A 20746-nucleotide genomic window follows, 5' to 3' on the forward strand; every position below is an offset into this window, starting at 1 on the left:
GAATGTCATGGTATTACAGTAACTCAGTACATGCTGCAGTAACTGTCTATGGCCAGTAGGGGCGGTAAGGTTGCACTAAGAGTGGTCAGTTATTCTAGCTGTAGGAAATCAGTCTGCCATGCAGCTTGGTGTTGCAGAATGATAATTGTTAATTTTACTAGTGTAGTGTGAATAGATTTATGGTTTACTGCATGTTATTTTTATATAGTCATTAACCGAATAGCTTACTTCTGTATTGGAAAAATAAGGTGCTTAAGTAGTTTTTTTATTTATTATAATTTTACTTGATATACACAAATAAGATATCAAAGAACATGCTGAAAATAGGCTTAAATTACTTTTAACTACAGTATTTCACAAGTTTTGGTTTTTATCCTCTGAATTATTTATTGACACCACTGTTGATATATGGAAACTGACACACGAGGGGAATTATACTATTGCTATAGTAATAGTTTATAGATATTTAATGTGAGTTAGCATTGTAGGGAATGCTAAGATCAGAAACACTATTATAAGGATGTGCTGCTGACTGTAGGCCTGCAAGATTTTTGTGCATTTAAAGAAAAAAAATGGTATGCAGAATAAGAGTTTGTTTGTAAAATTACCTCCCTTGACTTCTAACCAACCAAGGCCAAACTTAACCAATAATTAAAATAAAATGCTCACCAATATGACACCTATATGGTTGACGATATCTATTCTTTTTAAATCATGCTCCTCTACACTGGAAGCATATCCTAAATGTTTTTATTATGGTTTTATTGTCATGACAAAATTATGGAAGTTTTTTTTCCCCACCAATGAATAAAAAAAGGTTATTGTAACTCAATTCGGACTTTTTTTCTCGCAATTGCGAGTTTACATCTCGCAATCTGACATAAAAAAAAAGTATTTTTTTGTGGCACAAACGAGCTTCCTTACAAAATTGATCCTGCTAATGCATTCAAAAGTATGCAAATTATATGCAGAAACCAATTTTATAGAGATGTATTGATATTTTTTATATTTTTTATTAAATGTGTCAGTTTGAACCCCAAAAAATAGGCGCTATTTTTAACGGCCAATCATACCGATAACAGTAGGCTCATACAATATTGACCGATGACGATCATCCGATGTAATTTACTTTTGATGTATCAGTGCTTGGATTAAAACTTTTCTGATTATCGGCAATATCGGCACAATGTAGGCTAGCCACTATAGCAACATGCTAAATTTTATTACGGTATTGTACGGTATTGACCACACACACACACACTTTTTTAATTATTTTATTTATTTCTTTTTTTTACATTTTGGTGTGTCTCAATGTCAATAATGTCTAGGTGTAAGTGTCTTTATAAACAATTATTATATCTATAATATGATTATTTCTTTAATATTTAATTTATTTATTTCTGCATTTTCATATTTTTATTATTAGAAGTAGTATATTGATCTATGACAATCATGCACATTTTGCTTACTGTATGTCAAGAGTATTTAATAAGTAATTTGTTAAGGTAGTTTTAAGCTCTAGCCTATCTGCTGTCTGACCCCTCACTAATGGCTAATCAGAAAGTGACAGGTGTCAATCAGTCGCATGAACTCCGCTAATTCACAGCTTTACCTGTGTGCCTGACCACACACACACACACACACACCCACACACCCACACACACACACACACACACACACACACACACACCCACACACCCCCACACACACACACACACACACACACACACACACACACACACACACACACACACACCAGTAAACTCAGGACTAGTGTCGTGTGATTTCTCTGGTTTTAATCGGTCACCGTGTGTTTCAGCGGCTGTACAGCAGATGGCAGCGGATTACAGTAACTCCATTAGCCTGGCACAGGACTGGCACTTAAAGCACTGACTGCAGACGGAGGACAGAGCCTCATATAAATACATCACACAATAATGCTCGTGTCATGGTGGTATCTCTACCTGGGCGCGCAAAGCCTCTACACACATGGTAAGACTGGTCTGGCATGTGCTTGTGTTTTAACAAGAGTGGATGTTGAACATATAGTCTTAAATGACCTTGATTGGAAACGAGAGCAGGGTTACGTGAGGATCAGTTTGTTTGAGTGTATATAGGACAGGACGTGTGTTTGTCCACATGATACATCACTGGAGGAGTGTCCTGTAAGTGACCTTGATCTATACAGACAGCAGATATTATAAACATGAAGCGGGCTCTTCAGTACAGCAGATTTCGTGTGATGCCTGTGTGATTTACTGAAGAGCATCTGTGTACCGGTGAGATCTTAAAGTGCCACATGCTGCTTTATTTCTATATTTCATCTGTGTGTTATGATTGTTTTGATTATAAGATTAGGTTCGCCATTTGCTGCTCTGTTGACTGAGTTTTGGGAATTGTTGCTTGGTGAGGTTTTTAATCATCAACTTCGTTAGAGGTTGTTTGGGCAAAACTTAATCTGGGACTAATTTATCCGACATGTTCTCTTGAGATTTACTTGCTTCACCTCAAATTAACCTCGTATTTTCCTTTTGACTTCTTTAAAATATTCCTGTAAATTTGAAGCTATAGAGCTCTCTTTCTGGTTTCTAGGTAATTGTGTTTCCCAGAATCATAATTTATATGTTAATGAGTATAAGCATTATTAGAATCAAACGTTAATTGTTATTTAGCATTATTAATTGTTAAATTAATTTTTAACAATTGATTTATTTTTAACTAGCCTGCAATTTTACCAATTGTGTCGTTTTTATTAGTGTAAAAAGTTTTTGTTAAATGTAATCATTTAATCTTGTGAGAAATATTGAGATCTTTTGATTCAGACTTTTTTACCTTCGTATTTTGAGATAATGTAGAGATCTCTAGATGAGATGCTGAGATACAGGAAAAAGTCTTTTTCTAAGTCAGTTTCTCTCTTTTTCATATCATTGCAATTTAAGAGAAATAATATATATATATATATATAAAGAATAATATAGATAGAAATAATATAGAAAAATTTGAATATGGTGCAAAAATTCATTTCAGTAATTCAACTTAAAAGGTGACACTAATATATTATATAGACTCATTACATGCAAAGTGAGATATTTCAAGCCTTTATTTGTTATAATTGTGATGATTATGGCTTACAGCTTATGAAAACCCCAAATTCAAAATTAGAATATTGTGAAAAGGTTTTCATAAGCTGTAAGCCATAATCATCACAATTATAACAAATAAAGGCTTGAAATATCTCACTTTGCATGTAATGAGTCTATATATTAGATTCACGTGTCACCTTTTAAGTTGAATTACTGAAATAAATGAACTTTTGCAGCATATTCACATTTTTTGGGTTTCACCTGTATTATGCAGATGTGTGTGTGGGTGTGTGTACCTACTTAACTGTATTTTGGGGACAAATTTGTACCCAGAAGTGACCAAAACCTCCCTTTATGGACGTACTCATTTGTAAATCAGGTTTTTTAAGAATGTAAAACTGCAGAAAGTTGTGTGTGATGAGTAGGTTTAGGGGTCTGGTTAGTGTAAGGAGAGAGAATATACAGTTTGTACAGTATTAAAAAAGTCCTCGTTTAGATGTGAGTGTGTTTGCAGTGGTTTGATGACTTCCCTCCTCTGCAGTGTTGAATATGGCATCCGTTCTGCAGAAGCTCATCACTCCTCTGTTCAGCGGGCCGGTTGAACCGCCCAGGAATAAAGTGACGGTGGTCGGCGTGGGACAGGTCGGCATGGCGTGTGCCGTCAGCATTCTCCTGCGGGTGAGACTGTGTGAACGTCATGAAGTCGTTGATCGTGATCGGCTGTTCTCGCCAACACAATTCAGACTTTGTGACCAAAGCACAAACATATTCCTGGACAAATTCCTTGTTTGTTTATTGATTGTACACGAGGGTATGAACATATTGCTCATGCTGATGATGTCATTAGGTCAGTGGGTCACAATATCAATCATTTTTCAATAGATTTGGGTCATGTTTGTGTCTGCGCTTGACTTTGATCGCTTTGTCCAATTAGACAAAAGGTGGAGAACCACGGCCAGCACAAACATAGATGAGCAATCCTGAGTCTTGTGAAAATCTGTCAACAAATAACTAGATTAGGACAAAAATAAGCTGAGTTTGAAGAACCTATTGGCCAATGATTTGACATTAACTATACACACACACACACACACACACACACACACACACACACACACACACACACACACACACACAGAGAGACTATGATTTCAATACATTTCTTCTATGAAAAACATGTTTTCACTTTTTTAATTATTTTATTTCATTTTTTGTGTCTCAATGTCAATAATGTCTAGGTGTAACTGTCTCTAAAAACACTATTGTTATATCTATTTTTAATATGATTATTTCTTTAATATTTTATTTCTGTATTTTCATATTTTTATTATCAGAAGTAGTATAATTGTTATTATTTGTACTATTATTATTTCTATCCATCAGTGTGTCTAAAAAAAATCTGTGTTTTAAAAATATTTTAAAATAAAGTACATACTTGTGTGTAGTATGAGTATATGTAATTTGTTGAATGTTGTGTGTGTGTGTGTGCAGGAGCTGGCGGACGAGCTGGCGCTGGTGGACGTGGTCGAGGACAAACTCAAGGGGGAGATGATGGACTTACAGCATGGAAGTCTCTTCTTAAAGACGCCCAAGATCGTCTCAGGCAAAGGTAGCGCACGTCTTCTGTCATATAAATGGCTCATTCATTTATTCCTCTGTCACCGCAACTCCTCAATGTTGCTCAGTCATGCAAAAGTCGCCACTATGATGCTGGTGGTTGCCAGGGTGTCGCTAAGCAGTTGCTAATATGTTTTGTATTAGGTTACGATATGGTTGCTTGGGAATTTTGAGTGGTTTGTTTTAAGTGTGTGACATGTTTTGTCCTTCAGATTACTCTGTGACGGCCAACTCTCGTGTGGTGGTGGTGACGGCAGGCGTTCGGCAGCAGGAGGGCGAGAGCAGACTCAATCTGGTGCAGAGAAACGTCAACATCTTCAAACACATCATCCCTCAGATCGTCAGATACAGTCCCAACTGCATCCTCATCGTGGTGTCTAACCCAGGTACACACACACACACACACACACACACTCTCTCTGTCCCAACTGCATCCTCATCGTGGTGTCTAACCCAGGTACACACACACACACACACACACACTCTCTCTGTCCCAACTGCATCCTCATCGTGGTGTCTAACCCAGGTACACACACACACACACACACACACACACACACACTGTCCCAACTGCATCCTCATCGTGGTGTCTAACCCAGGTACACACACACACACACACTCTCTCTCTGTCCCAACTGCATCCTCATCGTGGTGTCTAACCCAGGTACACACACACACACACACACACACACTCTCTCTGTCCCAACTGCATCCTCATCGTGGTGTCTAACCCAGGTACACACACACACACACACACACACACTCTCTCTGTCCCAACTGCATCCTCATCGTGGTGTCTAACCCAGGTACACACACACACACACACACACACACACACACACACTCTGTCCCAACTGCATCCTCATCGTGGTGTCTAACCCAGGTACACACACACACACACACACACACTCTCTGTCCCAACTGCATCCTCATCGTGGTGTCTAACCCAGGTACACACACACACACACACACACACACACACACACTCTCTGTCCCAACTGCATCCTCATCGTGGTGTCTAACCCAGGTACACACACACACACTCTCTGTCCCAACTGCATCCTCATCGTGGTGTCTAACCCAGGTACACACACACACACACACACTCTGTCCCAACTGCATCCTCATCGTGGTGTCTAACCCAGGTACACACACACACACACACACACACACACTCTCTGTCCCAACTGCATCCTCATCGTGGTGTCTAACCCAGGTACACACACACACACACACACACACTCTCTGTCCCAACTGCATCCTCATCGTGCTGTCTAACCCAGGTACACACACACACACACACACACACACACTGTCCCAACTGCATCCTCATCGTGGTGTCTAACCCAGGTACACACACACACACACACACACACACACACACACACACACACACACACACACACACACACACACACACTCTGTCCCAACTGCATCCTCATCGGGGTGTCTAACCCAGGTACAGACACACACACACACACACACACACACACTCTGTCCCAACTGCATCCTCATCGTGGTGTCTAACCCAGGTACACACACACACACTCTCTGTCCCAACTGCATCCTCATCGTGGTGTCTAACCCAGGTACACACACACACACTCTGTCCCAACTGCATCCTCATTGTGGTGTCTAACCCAGGTACACACACACACACACACACACACTCTCTCTCTGTCCCAACTGCATCCTCATCGTGGTGTCTAACCCAGGTACACACACACACACACACACACACACACTCTCTGTCCCAACTGCATCCTCATCGTGGTGTCTAACCCAGGTACACACACACACACACACACACACACTCTCTGTCCCAACTGCATCCTCATCGTGCTGTCTAACCCAGGTACACACACACACACACACACACACACACTGTCCCAACTGCATCCTCATCGTGGTGTCTAACCCAGGTACACACACACACACACACACACACACACTGTCCCAACTGCATCCTCATCGTGGTGTCTAACCCAGGTACACACACACACACACACACACACACACACACACTCTGTCCCAACTGCATCCTCATCGGGGTGTCTAACCCAGGTACAGACACACACACACACACACTCTGTCCCAACTGCATCCTCATCGGGGTGTCTAACCCAGGTACATACACACACACACACACACACTCTGTCCCAACTGCATCCTCATCATAGTGTCTAACCCAGGTACACACACACACACACACACACTCTCTGTCCCAACTGTATCCATATCGTGGTGTCTAACCCAGGTACACACACACTGTCCCAACTGCATCCTCATCGTGGTGTCTAACCCAGGTACACACACACACACACACACACACACACTCTCTGTCCCAACTGCATCCTCATCGTGGTGTCTAACCCAGGTCCACACACACTCACTATCACACACACACACTCTGTCACACACTCTCACTCTCACTAACACACACTCTGTCACACACTCTCACTCTCACTAACACACACTCTTTGTCACACACTCGCACTCTCACTATCACACACACACACACACACACACACTCTGTCATTCACTCACACACACACTATCTCACATACACACACTCGCACTCAAACTATCACACACACACACTCTGTCGATCACTCACACACTCACTAACACACACACACACTATCTCACATACACACACTCGCACTCTCACTATCACACACACACACTTTGTCACACACTCGCACTCTCACTATCACACACACACTCTCTGTCACACACTCGCACTCTCACTGTCACACACACACACACACACACTCTGTCACGCACTCTCACTATCACACACACACTCTCTGTCACACACTTGCACTCTCTCTGTCACACACTCGCACTCACTATCACACACACACACTCTGTCACACACTCGCACTCACTATCACACACACACACTCTGTCACACACTCACACTCACTATCACACACACACACACTCTGTCACACACTCTCACTCTCACTAACACACACACTCTGTCACACACTTGCACACTCACTATCACACACACACACACACACACACACTCTGTCACACACTCGCACTCTCACTCTCACTATCACACACACACACACACTCTGTCACACACTCGCACTCTCACTATCACACACACACTCTCTGTCACACACTTGCACTCTCTCTGTCACACACTCGCACTCTCACTATCACACACACACACACTCTGTCACACACTCGCACTCACTATCACACACACACACTCTCTGTCACACACTCACACTCACTATCACACACACACACTCTGTCACACACTCTCACTCTCACTAACACACACACTCTGTCACACACTTGCACACTCACTATCACACACACACACACACTCTCTGTCACACACTCACACTCACTATCACACACACACACTCTGTCACACACTCTCACTCTCACTAACACACACACTCTGTCACACACTCACACTCACTATCACACACACACACTCTGTCACACACTCTCACTATCACACACACACACACACACACTCTGTCACACACTCGCACTCTCACTCTCACTATCACACACACACACACACACACTCTGTCACACACTCGCACTCTCACTATCACACACACACTCTCTGTCACACACTCGCACTCTCTCTTTTACACACTCGCACTCTCACTATCACACACACACACTCTGTCACACACTCGCACTCTCACTATCACACACACACTCTGTCACACACTCGCACTCACTATCACACACACACACTCTCTGTCACACACTCACACTCACTATCACACACACACACTCTGTCACACACTCTCACTCTCACTAACACACACACTCTGTCACACACTTGCACACTCACTATCACACACACACACACTCTCTGTCACACACTCACACTCACTATCACACACACACACTCTGTCACACACTCTCACTCTCACTAACACACACACTCTGTCACACACTCACACTCACTATCACACACACACACTCTGTCACACACTCTCACTCTCACTATCACACACACACACACACTCTGTCACACACTCGCACTCTCACTCTCACTATCACACACACACACACACACACACACACTCTGTCACACACTCGCACTCTCACTATCACACACACACTCTCTGTCACACACTCGCACTCTCTCTTTTACACACTCGCACTCTCACTATCACACACACACACTCTGTCACACACTCGCACTCTCACTATCATACACGCACACACTCGCACTCTCACTATCACACACACACACTCTGTCACACACTCGCACTCTCTCCATCATACACACACACACTCGCACTCTCACTATCACACACACACACACACACACTCTCTGTCACACACTCGCACTCTCACTATCACACACACACACTCTCTGTCACAAACTCGCACTCTCTCTGTCACACACTCGCACTCTCACTATCACACACACACACTCTCTGTCACACACTCGCACTCTCACTATCACACACACTCTGTCACACACTTGCACACTCACTATCACACACACACACTCTCTGTCACACACTCGCACTCTCACTATCACACACACACACTCTCACTATCACACACACACACTCTCTGTCACGCACTCTCACTATCACACACACTCTCTGTCACACACTCGCACTCTCACTATCACACACACTCTGTCACACACTTGCACACTCACTATCACACACATACACACACTCTCTGTCACACACTCGCACTCTCACTATCACACACACACTCTCTGTCACACACTCGCACTCTCACTATCACACACACACTCTCTGTCACACACTCGCACTCTCACTATCACACACACCCTTCTGTCACACACTCGCACTCTCACTATCACACACACACACTCTCTGTCACACACACACACTCTGTCACACACTCGCACTCTCACTATCACACACACACACTGTCACACACTCGCACTCTCACTATCACACACACACACTCTGTCACACACTGGCACTCTCACTATCACACACACACACTCTCTGTCACACACTCGCACTCTCACTATCACACACACTCTGTCACACACCCGCACTCTCACTATCACACACACACACACACACATCACACACACACACTCTCTGTCACACACTCACACACTGTCACACACTCGCACTCTCACTATCACACACACACTGTCACACACTCGCACTCTCACTATCACACACACACACTGTCACACATTCGCACTCTCACTATCACACACACACACTGTCACACACTCGCACTCTCACTATCACACACACACACTCTGTCACACACTGGCACTCTCACTATCACACACACACACTCTGTCACACACTCGCACTCTCACTATCACACACACTCTGTCACACACCCGCACTCTCACTATCACACACACACACACACACTCTCTGTCACACACTCGCACTCTCACTATCACACACACACACTGTCACACACTGGCACTCTCACTATCACACACACACACTCTCTGTCACACACTCGCACTCTCACTATCACACACACTCTGTCACACACCCGCACTCTCACTATCACACACACACACACACATCACACACACACACTCTCTGTCACACACTCACACACTGTCACACACTCGCACTCTCACTATCACACACACACTGTCACACACTCGCACTCTCACTATCACACACACACACTGTCACACATTCGCACTCTCACTATCACACACACACACTGTCACACACTGGCACTCTCACTATCACACACATACACTCTGTCACACACTGGCACTCTCACTATCACACACACACACTCTGTCACACACTCGCACTCTCACTATCACACACACTCTGTCACACACCCGCACTCTCACTATCACACACACACACACACACTCTCTGTCACACACTCGCACTCTCACTATCACACACACACACTGTCACACACTCGCACTCTCACTATCACACACACACTGTCACACACTCACAATCTCACTATCACACACACACACTCTGTCACACACTCGCACTCTCACTATCACACACACACTCTCTGTCACACACTCGCACTCTCACTATCACACACACACACACACACTCTCTGTCACACACTCGCACTCTCACTATCACACACACACACTGTCACACACTCGCACTCTCACTATCACACACACACTGTCACACACTCACAATCTCACTATCACACACACACACTCTGTCACACACTCGCACTCTCACTATCACACACACTCTCTGTCACACACTCGCACTCTCACTATCACACACACACACTCTGTCACACACTCGCACTCTCTGTCACACACTCGCACTCTCACTATCACACACACACACTCTCTGTCACACACTCACACACTGTCACACACTCGCACTCTCACTATCACACACACACTGTCACACACTCGCACTCTCACTATCACACACACACACTGTCACACATTCGCACTCTCACTATCACACACACACACTGTCACACACTCGCACTCTCACTATCACACACACACACTCTGTCACACACTGGCACTCTCACTATCACACACACACACTCTGTCACACACTCGCACTCTCACTATCACACACACTCTGTCACACACCCGCACTCTCACTATCACACACACACACACACACACTCTCTGTCACACACTCGCACTCTCACTATCACACACACACACTCTGTCACACACTGGCACTCTCACTATCACACACACACACTCTCTGTCACACACTCGCACTCTCACTATCACACACACTCTGTCACACACCCGCACTCTCACTATCACACACACACACACACATCACACACACACACTCTCTGTCACACACTCACACACTGTCACACACTCGCACTCTCACTATCACACACACACTGTCACACACTCGCACTCTCACTATCACACACACACACTGTCACACATTCGCACTCTCACTATCACACACACACACTGTCACACACTCGCACTCTCACTATCACACACACACACTCTGTCACACACTGGCACTCTCACTATCACACACACACACTCTGTCACACACTCGCACTCTCACTATCACACACACTCTGTCACACACCCGCACTCTCACTATCACACACACACACACACACTCTCTGTCACACACTCGCACTCTCACTATCACACACACACACTGTCACACACTCGCACTCTCACTATCACACACACACTGTCACACACTCACAATCTCACTATCACACACACACACTCTGTCACACACTCGCACTCTCACTATCACACACACACTCTCTGTCACACACTCGCACTCTCACTATCACACACACACACACACTCTCTGTCACACACTCGCACTCTCACTATCACACACACACACTGTCACACACTCGCACTCTCACTATCACACACACACTGTCACACACTCACAATCTCACTATCACACACACACACTCTGTCACACACTCGCACTCTCACTATCACACACACTCTCTGTCACACACTCGCACTCTCACTATCACACACACACACTCTGTCACACACTCGCACTCTCACTATCACACACACACACTCTCTGTCACACACTCGCACTCTCTCTGTCACACACTCACACTATCACACACACACTCTGTCACACACTCGCACTCTCACTATCTCACACACACACACTCTGTCACACACTCGCACTCTCACTATCACACACACACACTCTGTCACACAGTCGCACTCTCACTATCTCACACACACACACACACACACACACACACACTCTCTGTCACACACTCGCACTCTCACACACACACACACACACACACACACACACACACACACACACACACACACTCTGTCACACACTCGCACTCTCACTATCACACACACACACACTCTCTGTCACACACTCGCACTCTCTCTGTCACACACTCACACTATCACACACACACACTGTCACACACTCGCACTCTCACTATCACACACACACTCTGTCACACACTCGCACTCTCACTATCTCACACACACACACTCTGTCACACACTCGCACTCTCACTATCTCACACACACACACACACACACACACTCTCTGTCACACACTCGCACTCTCACTATCACACACACACACACTCTGTCACACACTCGCACTCTCACGATCACACGCACACTCTCTGTCACACACTCTCACTATCACACACACACACTCTGTCACACACTCGCACTCTCTCTGTCACACACTCACACTATCACACACACACACTGTCACACACTCGCACTCTCACTATCACACACACACACTCTGTCACACACTCGCACTCTCACTATCTCACACACACACACACACACTCTCTGTCACACACTCGCACTCTCACTATCACACACACACACACACTCTGTGACACACTCGCACTCTCACGATCACACGCACACTCTCTGTCACACACTCTCACTATCACACACACACACTGTCACACACTCGCACTCTCACTATCACACACACACTGTCACACACTCACAATCTCACTATCACACACACACACTCTGTCACACACTCGCACTCTCACTATCACACACACACTCTCTGTCACACACTCGCACTCTCACTATCACACACACACACACACACTCTCTGTCACACACTCGCACTCTCACTATCACACACACACACTGTCACACACTCGCACTCTCACTATCACACACACACTGTCACACACTCACAATCTCACTATCACACTCGCACTCTCACTATCACACACACTCTCTGTCACACACTCGCACTCTCACTATCACACACACACACACTCTGTCACACACTCGCACTCTCACTATCACACACACACACTCTCTGTCACACACTCGCACTCTCTCTGTCACACACTCACACTATCACACACACACACACTCTCTGTCACACACTCGCACTCTCACTATCACACACACACTCTGTCACACACTCGCACTCTCACTATCTCACACACACACACTCTGTCACACACTCGCACTCTCACTATCACACACACACACTCTGTCACACAGTCGCACTCTCACTATCTCACACACACACACACACACACACACACACTCTCTGTCACACACTCGCACTCTCACACACACACACACACACACACACACACACACACACACACACACACACACACACTCTGTCACACACTCGCACTCTCACTATCACACACACACACACTCTCTGTCACACACTCGCACTCTCTCTGTCACACACTCACACTATCACACACACACACTGTCACACACTCGCACTCTCACTATCACACACACACTCTGTCACACACTCGCACTCTCACTATCTCACACACACACACTCTGTCACACACTCGCACTCTCACTATCTCACACACACACACACACACACACACTCTCTGTCACACACTCGCACTCTCACTATCACACACACACACACTCTGTCACACACTCGCACTCTCACGATCACACGCACACTCTCTGTCACACACTCTCACTATCACACACACACACTCTGTCACACACTCGCACTCTCTCTGTCACACACTCACACTATCACACACACACACTGTCACACACTCGCACTCTCACTATCACACACACACACTCTGTCACACACTCGCACTCTCACTATCTCACACACACACACACACACTCTCTGTCACACACTCGCACTCTCACTATCACACACACACACACACTCTGTGACACACTCGCACTCTCACGATCACACGCACACTCTCTGTCACACACTCTCACTATCACACACACACACTCTGTCACACACTCCCACTCTCACGATCACACGCACACTCTCTGTCACACACTCGCACTCTCACTATCACACACACACACTCTGTCACACACTCCCACTCTCACGATCACACGCACACTCTGTCACACACTCGCACTCTCACTATCACACACACACACTCTGTCACACACTCGCACTCTCACGATCACACGCACACTCTCTGTCACACACTCGCACTCTCACTATCACACACACACACTCTGTCACACACTCCCACTCTCACGATCACACGCACACTCTCTGTCACACACTCGCACTCTCACTATCACACACACACACTCTCTGTCACACACTCACACTCTCACTATCTCACACTCATTATCGCTTACTCTCTGGGTCACACACTCACTCTCTGGGTCACACACTCACACTCATTATCACACTCACACTCTCATTATCGCTCACTCTCGCTCACTCACTGGGAGTGAGCGAGATAATGAGTGTCACACACACTCATTATCACACTCTCTCACACACACACACTCTGTCACACACACTGTCACACACTCACACTCATTATCACACTCACACTCTCATTATCGCTCACTCTCTGGGTCACACACACTCACTCTCTGGGTCACACACACTCACTCTCTGGGTCACACACTCTCACTCAAACTCACACACTCACTCTCTGGTCACTCACTCACTCTTTCGGTCACACGCAGGCACTCTCTGTCACACACACCTCACACACACCCCACTTTATTTGCGTTTATAACAGTTTTTCTGCTACAGTGGATGTTTTGACGTACGTGACCTGGAAGCTGAGCGGCCTCCCGAAGCACCGCGTCATCGGCAGCGGGACAAACCTGGACTCGGCTCGCTTCCGGTTCCTGATGGCCGAGAGGCTGGGCATCCATCCCAGCAGCTTCAGTGGGTGGATACTGGGAGAACACGGAGACTCCAGCGGTGAGACCGTGTGTGTGTGTGGATACTGGGAGAACACGGAGACTCCAGCGGTGAGACCGTGTGTGTGTGTGGATACTGGGAGAACACGGAGACTCCAGCGGTGAGACCGTGTGTGTGTGTGTGGATACTGGGAGAACACGGAGACTCCAGCGGTGACACCGTGTGTGTGTGTGTGTGGATACTGGGAGAACACGGAGACTCCAGCGGTGAGACCGTGTGTGTGTGTGTGTGTGTGGATACTGGGAGAACACGGAGACTCCAGCGGTGAGACCGTGTGTGTGTGTGTGTGTGTGTGGATACTGGGAGAACACGGAGACTCCAGCGGTGAGACCGTGTGTGTGTGTGTGTGGATACTGGGAGAACACGGAGACTCCAGCGGTGAGACCGTGTGTGTGTGTGTGTGGATACTGGGAGAACACGGAGACTCCAGCGGTGAGACCGTGTGTGTGTGTGTGTGTGTGTGTGTGTGTGTGTGTGTGTGTGTGTGTGTGTGTGTGGATACTGGGAGAACACGGAGACTCCAGCGGTGACACCGTGTGTGTGTGTGTGGATACTGGGAGAACACGGAGACTCCAGCGGTGAGACTGTGTGTGTGTGTGTGTGGATACTGGGAGAACACGGAGACTCCAGCGGTCGGACTGTGTGTGTGTGTGTGAGAACACGGAGACTCCAGCGGTGAGACCGTGTGTGTGTGTGTGTGTGTACTGGGAGAACACGGAGACTCCAGCGGTGAGACCATGTGTGTGTGTGTGTGTGTGTGTGTGTGTGGATACTGGGAGAACACGGAGACTCCAGCGGTCGGACTGTGTGTGTGTGTGTGTGTGTGTGAGAACACGGAGACTCCAGCGGTGAGACCGTGTGTGTGTGTGTGTGTGTGTGTGTACTGGGAGAACACGGAGACTCCAGCGGTCAGACTGTGTGTGTGTGTGTGTGAGAACACGGAGACTCCAGCGGTGAGACCGTGTGTGTGTGTGTGTGTGTGGATACTGGGAGAACACGGAGACTCCAGCGGTGAGACCGTGTGTGTGTGTGTGTGTACTGGGAGAACACGGAGACTCCAGCTGTGAGACCGTGTGTGTGTGTGTGTGGATACTGGGAGAACACGGAGACTCCAGCGGTCGGACTGTGTGTGTGTGTGTGTGTGAGAACACGGAGATTCCAGCGGTGAGACCGTGTGTGTGTACTGGGAGAACACGGAGACTCCAGCGGTCAGACTGTGTGTGTGTGTGTGAGAACACGGAGACTCCAGCGGTGAGACCGTGTGTGTGTGTGTGAGAACACGGAGACTCCAGCGGTGAGACTGTGTGTGTGTGTGTGTGGATACTGGGAGAACACGGAGACTCCAGCGGTCAGACTGTGTGTGTGTGTGAGAACACGGAGACTCCAGCGGTCAGACTGTGTGTGTGTGTGAGAACACGGAGACTCCAGCGGTGAGATCCAGCGGTATTATTTATTATAATAAATAATAAAATAGTAGTTATTAAATAATTGTTAATATTTATTATTCAAAATTGAAATATGAATAATAAATGATATACATCATTAATTATTATGCATTCTTAGCATACATACTAATTAATATAATAAATAATACAATAGTAGTTATTAAATAATTATTAATATTTATTATTCAAAATTGAAATAATATGAATAATAATAAATTATACATATGTAATAATTTAATTATATGAATTGTAAAATGTTATGTTTTTATAAAATACATTCTATTTATTACCAATAAACATAAAATAAAACCATAAATATTGGCATGAAATTCTGAACATTTAATATCATTGAGGAGCTCCTGGTCTCTTGTGTTTGTTTTGCAGTTCCTGTTTGGAGCGGCACTAACGTGGCAGGAGTCAGTCTGCAGAAACTCAATCCTGATATCGGCAAAGACACGGACAGAGAGAACTGGAAAGAAACGCACAAGAAGGTCGTGGACAGGTTCGTCTCTTTAGATATAAGTCCTAATGAATGAATTTGTCTGTGAAAGGAACAATTAAAAAAGTTTGCAACACTGTCATCACGTTACTTCACGACATTGCATGATTGATTCAGTGTTGTGTCTCGCTATCTCACAAATAAATAAACGTAATAATTCAGTTTGGTTAAAAAACAAATGCATTCAGACAGAAATGAGTATGCACTACTTGTTCACCGCAGTGCCTATGAGGTGATCCGGCTGAAAGGTTACACTAACTGGGCCATCGGCTTGAGCGTGGCCGACCTGAGCGAGAGTCTGATGAAGAACCTGAACCGAGTCCATCCCGTGTCCACCATGGTGAAGGTCAGGAAACCCCACATATAACACACACACACGCTCAACAGTTCAGGGCCTGTTACAGTTTAAAAATAAGAAAACGGAAATAATACTTTTATTCAGAAAAGACGCATTCAATTGATCAAAAGTGACCGTAAAGACATTTATAAAGTTATATTAGACAATATAATATTATTAGACCGTTAAAATGCTTGTGATAAATATGATTGCTTGTAAGTAGCGGAGACCGGGGCTAGTTATCACACATTAATCCAGAAAATGTTTCTCTCAGTGTAAAGACACAACCCTTAAAGTCTTGACCACAAAAAAACCTATTAAAAAATGTCCACCATTTTCCCCAAAACAATGTATTTATTAAACAAGTTCATGCTATAGTGGGGCATGTTGTCATACTGACATCAGAGAGATTTACCCAAACATGTTTCATTCTGTCATTAATTACGTCGTCCCAAACCCGTAAGACTTTCGTTCATCTTCCGAACACAAATGAAGATATTTTTGATGAAATCTGAGAGGTTTCTGTCCCTCCATTGACCGTTACCCACTTTTGCACTACAACTTTGACGCTTCAAAAAGTAGATCGTAAAACTAATCCATATGAATTTAGTGGTTTAGTCCAAATTTTCTGAAGAGACTCGACTCAAAAAGTCTTACGGGTTTGGAACGACATGAGGGTGGTGTAATTAATGACACAATTAAACATTTTTGGGTGAAATAACCCTTTCTCTAGTTCGCCTGCCCATTCAGCCGCGCGGTTAAATGGCAAACTAATGGTAAAAAAAAACAAAAAACCTGTAGTGGAATTGCACATAAGAGGATTGAGATAATTTACTGGAGTAGGAGGGCTTCCGGAAAAACTTGTCAATGGAATGACGTGGTGTCTGCTGCGTATATGTGACCCTGGACCACAATACCAGTCACATGGGTCAATTTCTTTAAAGTGAGATTTATACATCATCTGAAATCTAAATCATCTAAATAAGCTTTCCATTGATGTATGGTTTGTACTTTGTTAGGATATGACCATATTTGGCCGAGATACAACTATTGAAAATCTGGAATCTGAGGGTGCAAAAAAATCTGAACATTGAGAAAGTTGTCTATTTATGTTCACGATTGTGCTGCATTCACTCACAAAAATAAATGTTTTGTATATTTACGGTACAAAATATCTTCATGGAACATGATCTTTACTTAATATCCTAATGATTTTTGGCATAAAAGAGAAATCTATAATTTTGACCCACACAATGTATAGTTGGCTATTGCCACAAATATACCCGTGCGACTCGTGACTGGTTTTGTGATCCAGGGTCACATATAGTACGTTCGTAATGATGATTGACAGGACCTACGTTTTGAACTTGATCCTACAGTAAATCAATGATGAAACCCGTTTCCAGGCCTGAATGCAGATGTTTGTTGCAGGGCATGTACGGGATCGGAGACGAGGTCTTCCTGAGCCTGCCGTGTGTGTTGAACAGCGCTGGAGTGGGCAGTGTGGTCAACATGACTCTGACCAGCGACGAGGTGTCGCAGCTGAAGAAGAGCGCAGACATGCTGTGGCACATCCAGAAAGACCTGAAAGACCTGTAACGCTCGCCAACTCGCCACCAAGAGCTTTTATTCACAGCGTCCGATGTCTGATCACTGCTTCATGACTCACTAGAGGTGTTGCATAAGATTTTTTTAATATTTTTTTTAAGTAATGCAAACATACTCTGCCCAGCCACAAATAAGTCATATGCAAATGCTTAAAAGTCTATGAATGGATCGTTATTGCAGTGATTTTTATGTTTCCAGCATGTTTGGCCGTAACTGATGGAGTGTGTAGCTTTTCATTTCTTAAACAACCATGTATAAAGACACATGAATATATTCCAGGATGACAATGTCAAGATTCGTCAGGCTCAGATTGTGAAGGAATGGTTGTGAGGAAACATGAAGAATCATTTTCACACATGAATCGTCTCCTCGGAGTCCAGATCTTACATTCACTGAAAGTCTGTGAGACGTGCTGGAGGACACTTTACAGACCGCTGGACTCTTGCATTGAAGATCGGGACCAAAAACTGATGCACCTCGTGATGGAAAAACATCCCAACATTTAAAGTCTACTTTAGAAAAACTGATGCCAAATATATAACATGCTAGAAACATAAATCTCTGCAATAATGATCCAACCATACACTCTTATGCATTTGCCTGTTTAAACCCAAACCGCGACTTTAGTTTTTTTGGCAGGACAGTGTATAAATCGTACTATCAAATGATTAAGGGGTCTGAATCTAAATACTTAAAATAATCAGAAACGCATGACCGTTTCTGTAAAACAGATCTTGGTGTCTGAAAGCTTATGGTGAAATATAGCATAATATACTCTACAAGTTCAAAAGTTTGGATACAATTTACTGAATTGATGTTGATCCAAAAGTTTATGCTCAAATGCTCCAAATTAGCTTTGTAAACAAATATACATTTTGTCAACATTTGATTTATCTTACCATTGTTTTTTTTATGCATGATTGAGCAGATTGTGAAGGAAAAGCATCATCAAGCGTTCAGGTTACATGTTCAAGTGTTTAAAAACCTCCCATGATGCATTTCGAGATGGTTGGTGCATGCCCTGACAGAGTAAGAAGAACTGGAATCTAAACTGAGAAAAAAAAACTAAAATATGAGAGTTTTTGTTTCTCGCTTTTGATCACAAAATGTGAAAAATGGCCATAAAGAATAAGTAGGTGTGTCCAAACTTTTGATTGACATTGTTGCTCTTCCAAATGACTGTTGGTGACAAGAACTACTCACTGTATGCACTAAATGTTGATATTGAAGTGCAATATGTAAGGCAAATGCTACAAATATAAACACGTGTGTAATGTTTGCACTTGTATAAGGCTTTAAATGTGATGTCGGGCAACACTAGCTGGACCATCAAGGATATAATCCATTTATTAAACAGAATCTTTGTTGGTAAAAATGTATATTAGTCTCACATTTCAAGTATGTACAAATACTTAAACAAGTCAGTCATGTATCATAACAGCATATCACGCAGGTTGCTGAGTTTCCTGGTGAGTGCGAAGAGATGCAACAGTCTCCGCTCCACTAGGTGG

The 20746-nt window shown here is 44.6% G+C and overlaps 1 protein-coding gene across 2 annotated transcripts; it reads left to right on the top strand.

Moving 5' to 3' along the window:
* Positions 1-1618: 1618 nt before the first annotated feature.
* On the top strand, positions 1619-20614 carry ldhbb (lactate dehydrogenase Bb). 2 transcript variants are annotated; one of them, XM_079603148.1, is made up of 8 exons: positions 1619-1992; positions 3625-3761; positions 4575-4692; positions 4913-5086; positions 15173-15346; positions 17176-17293; positions 17513-17636; positions 19059-20614. In XM_079603148.1, the coding sequence occupies exons 1-8, from the start codon at positions 1938-1940 to the stop codon at positions 19224-19226; spliced, it is 1068 nt and encodes a 355-aa protein (XP_079459274.1). In that variant the 5' UTR covers positions 1619-1937; the 3' UTR covers positions 19227-20614. The 2 variants fall into 2 exon arrangements, with proteins under 2 accessions (XP_079459274.1, XP_079459275.1); XM_079603149.1 differs by having other exon boundaries at positions 1986-2279.
* The last annotated feature ends 132 nt before the right edge of the window (positions 20615-20746 follow it).

Source organism: Phoxinus phoxinus (assembly GCF_949152265.1).
Source record: "Phoxinus phoxinus genome assembly, chromosome: 25".
Taxonomy (NCBI): Eukaryota; Metazoa; Chordata; class Actinopteri; order Cypriniformes; family Leuciscidae; genus Phoxinus; species Phoxinus phoxinus.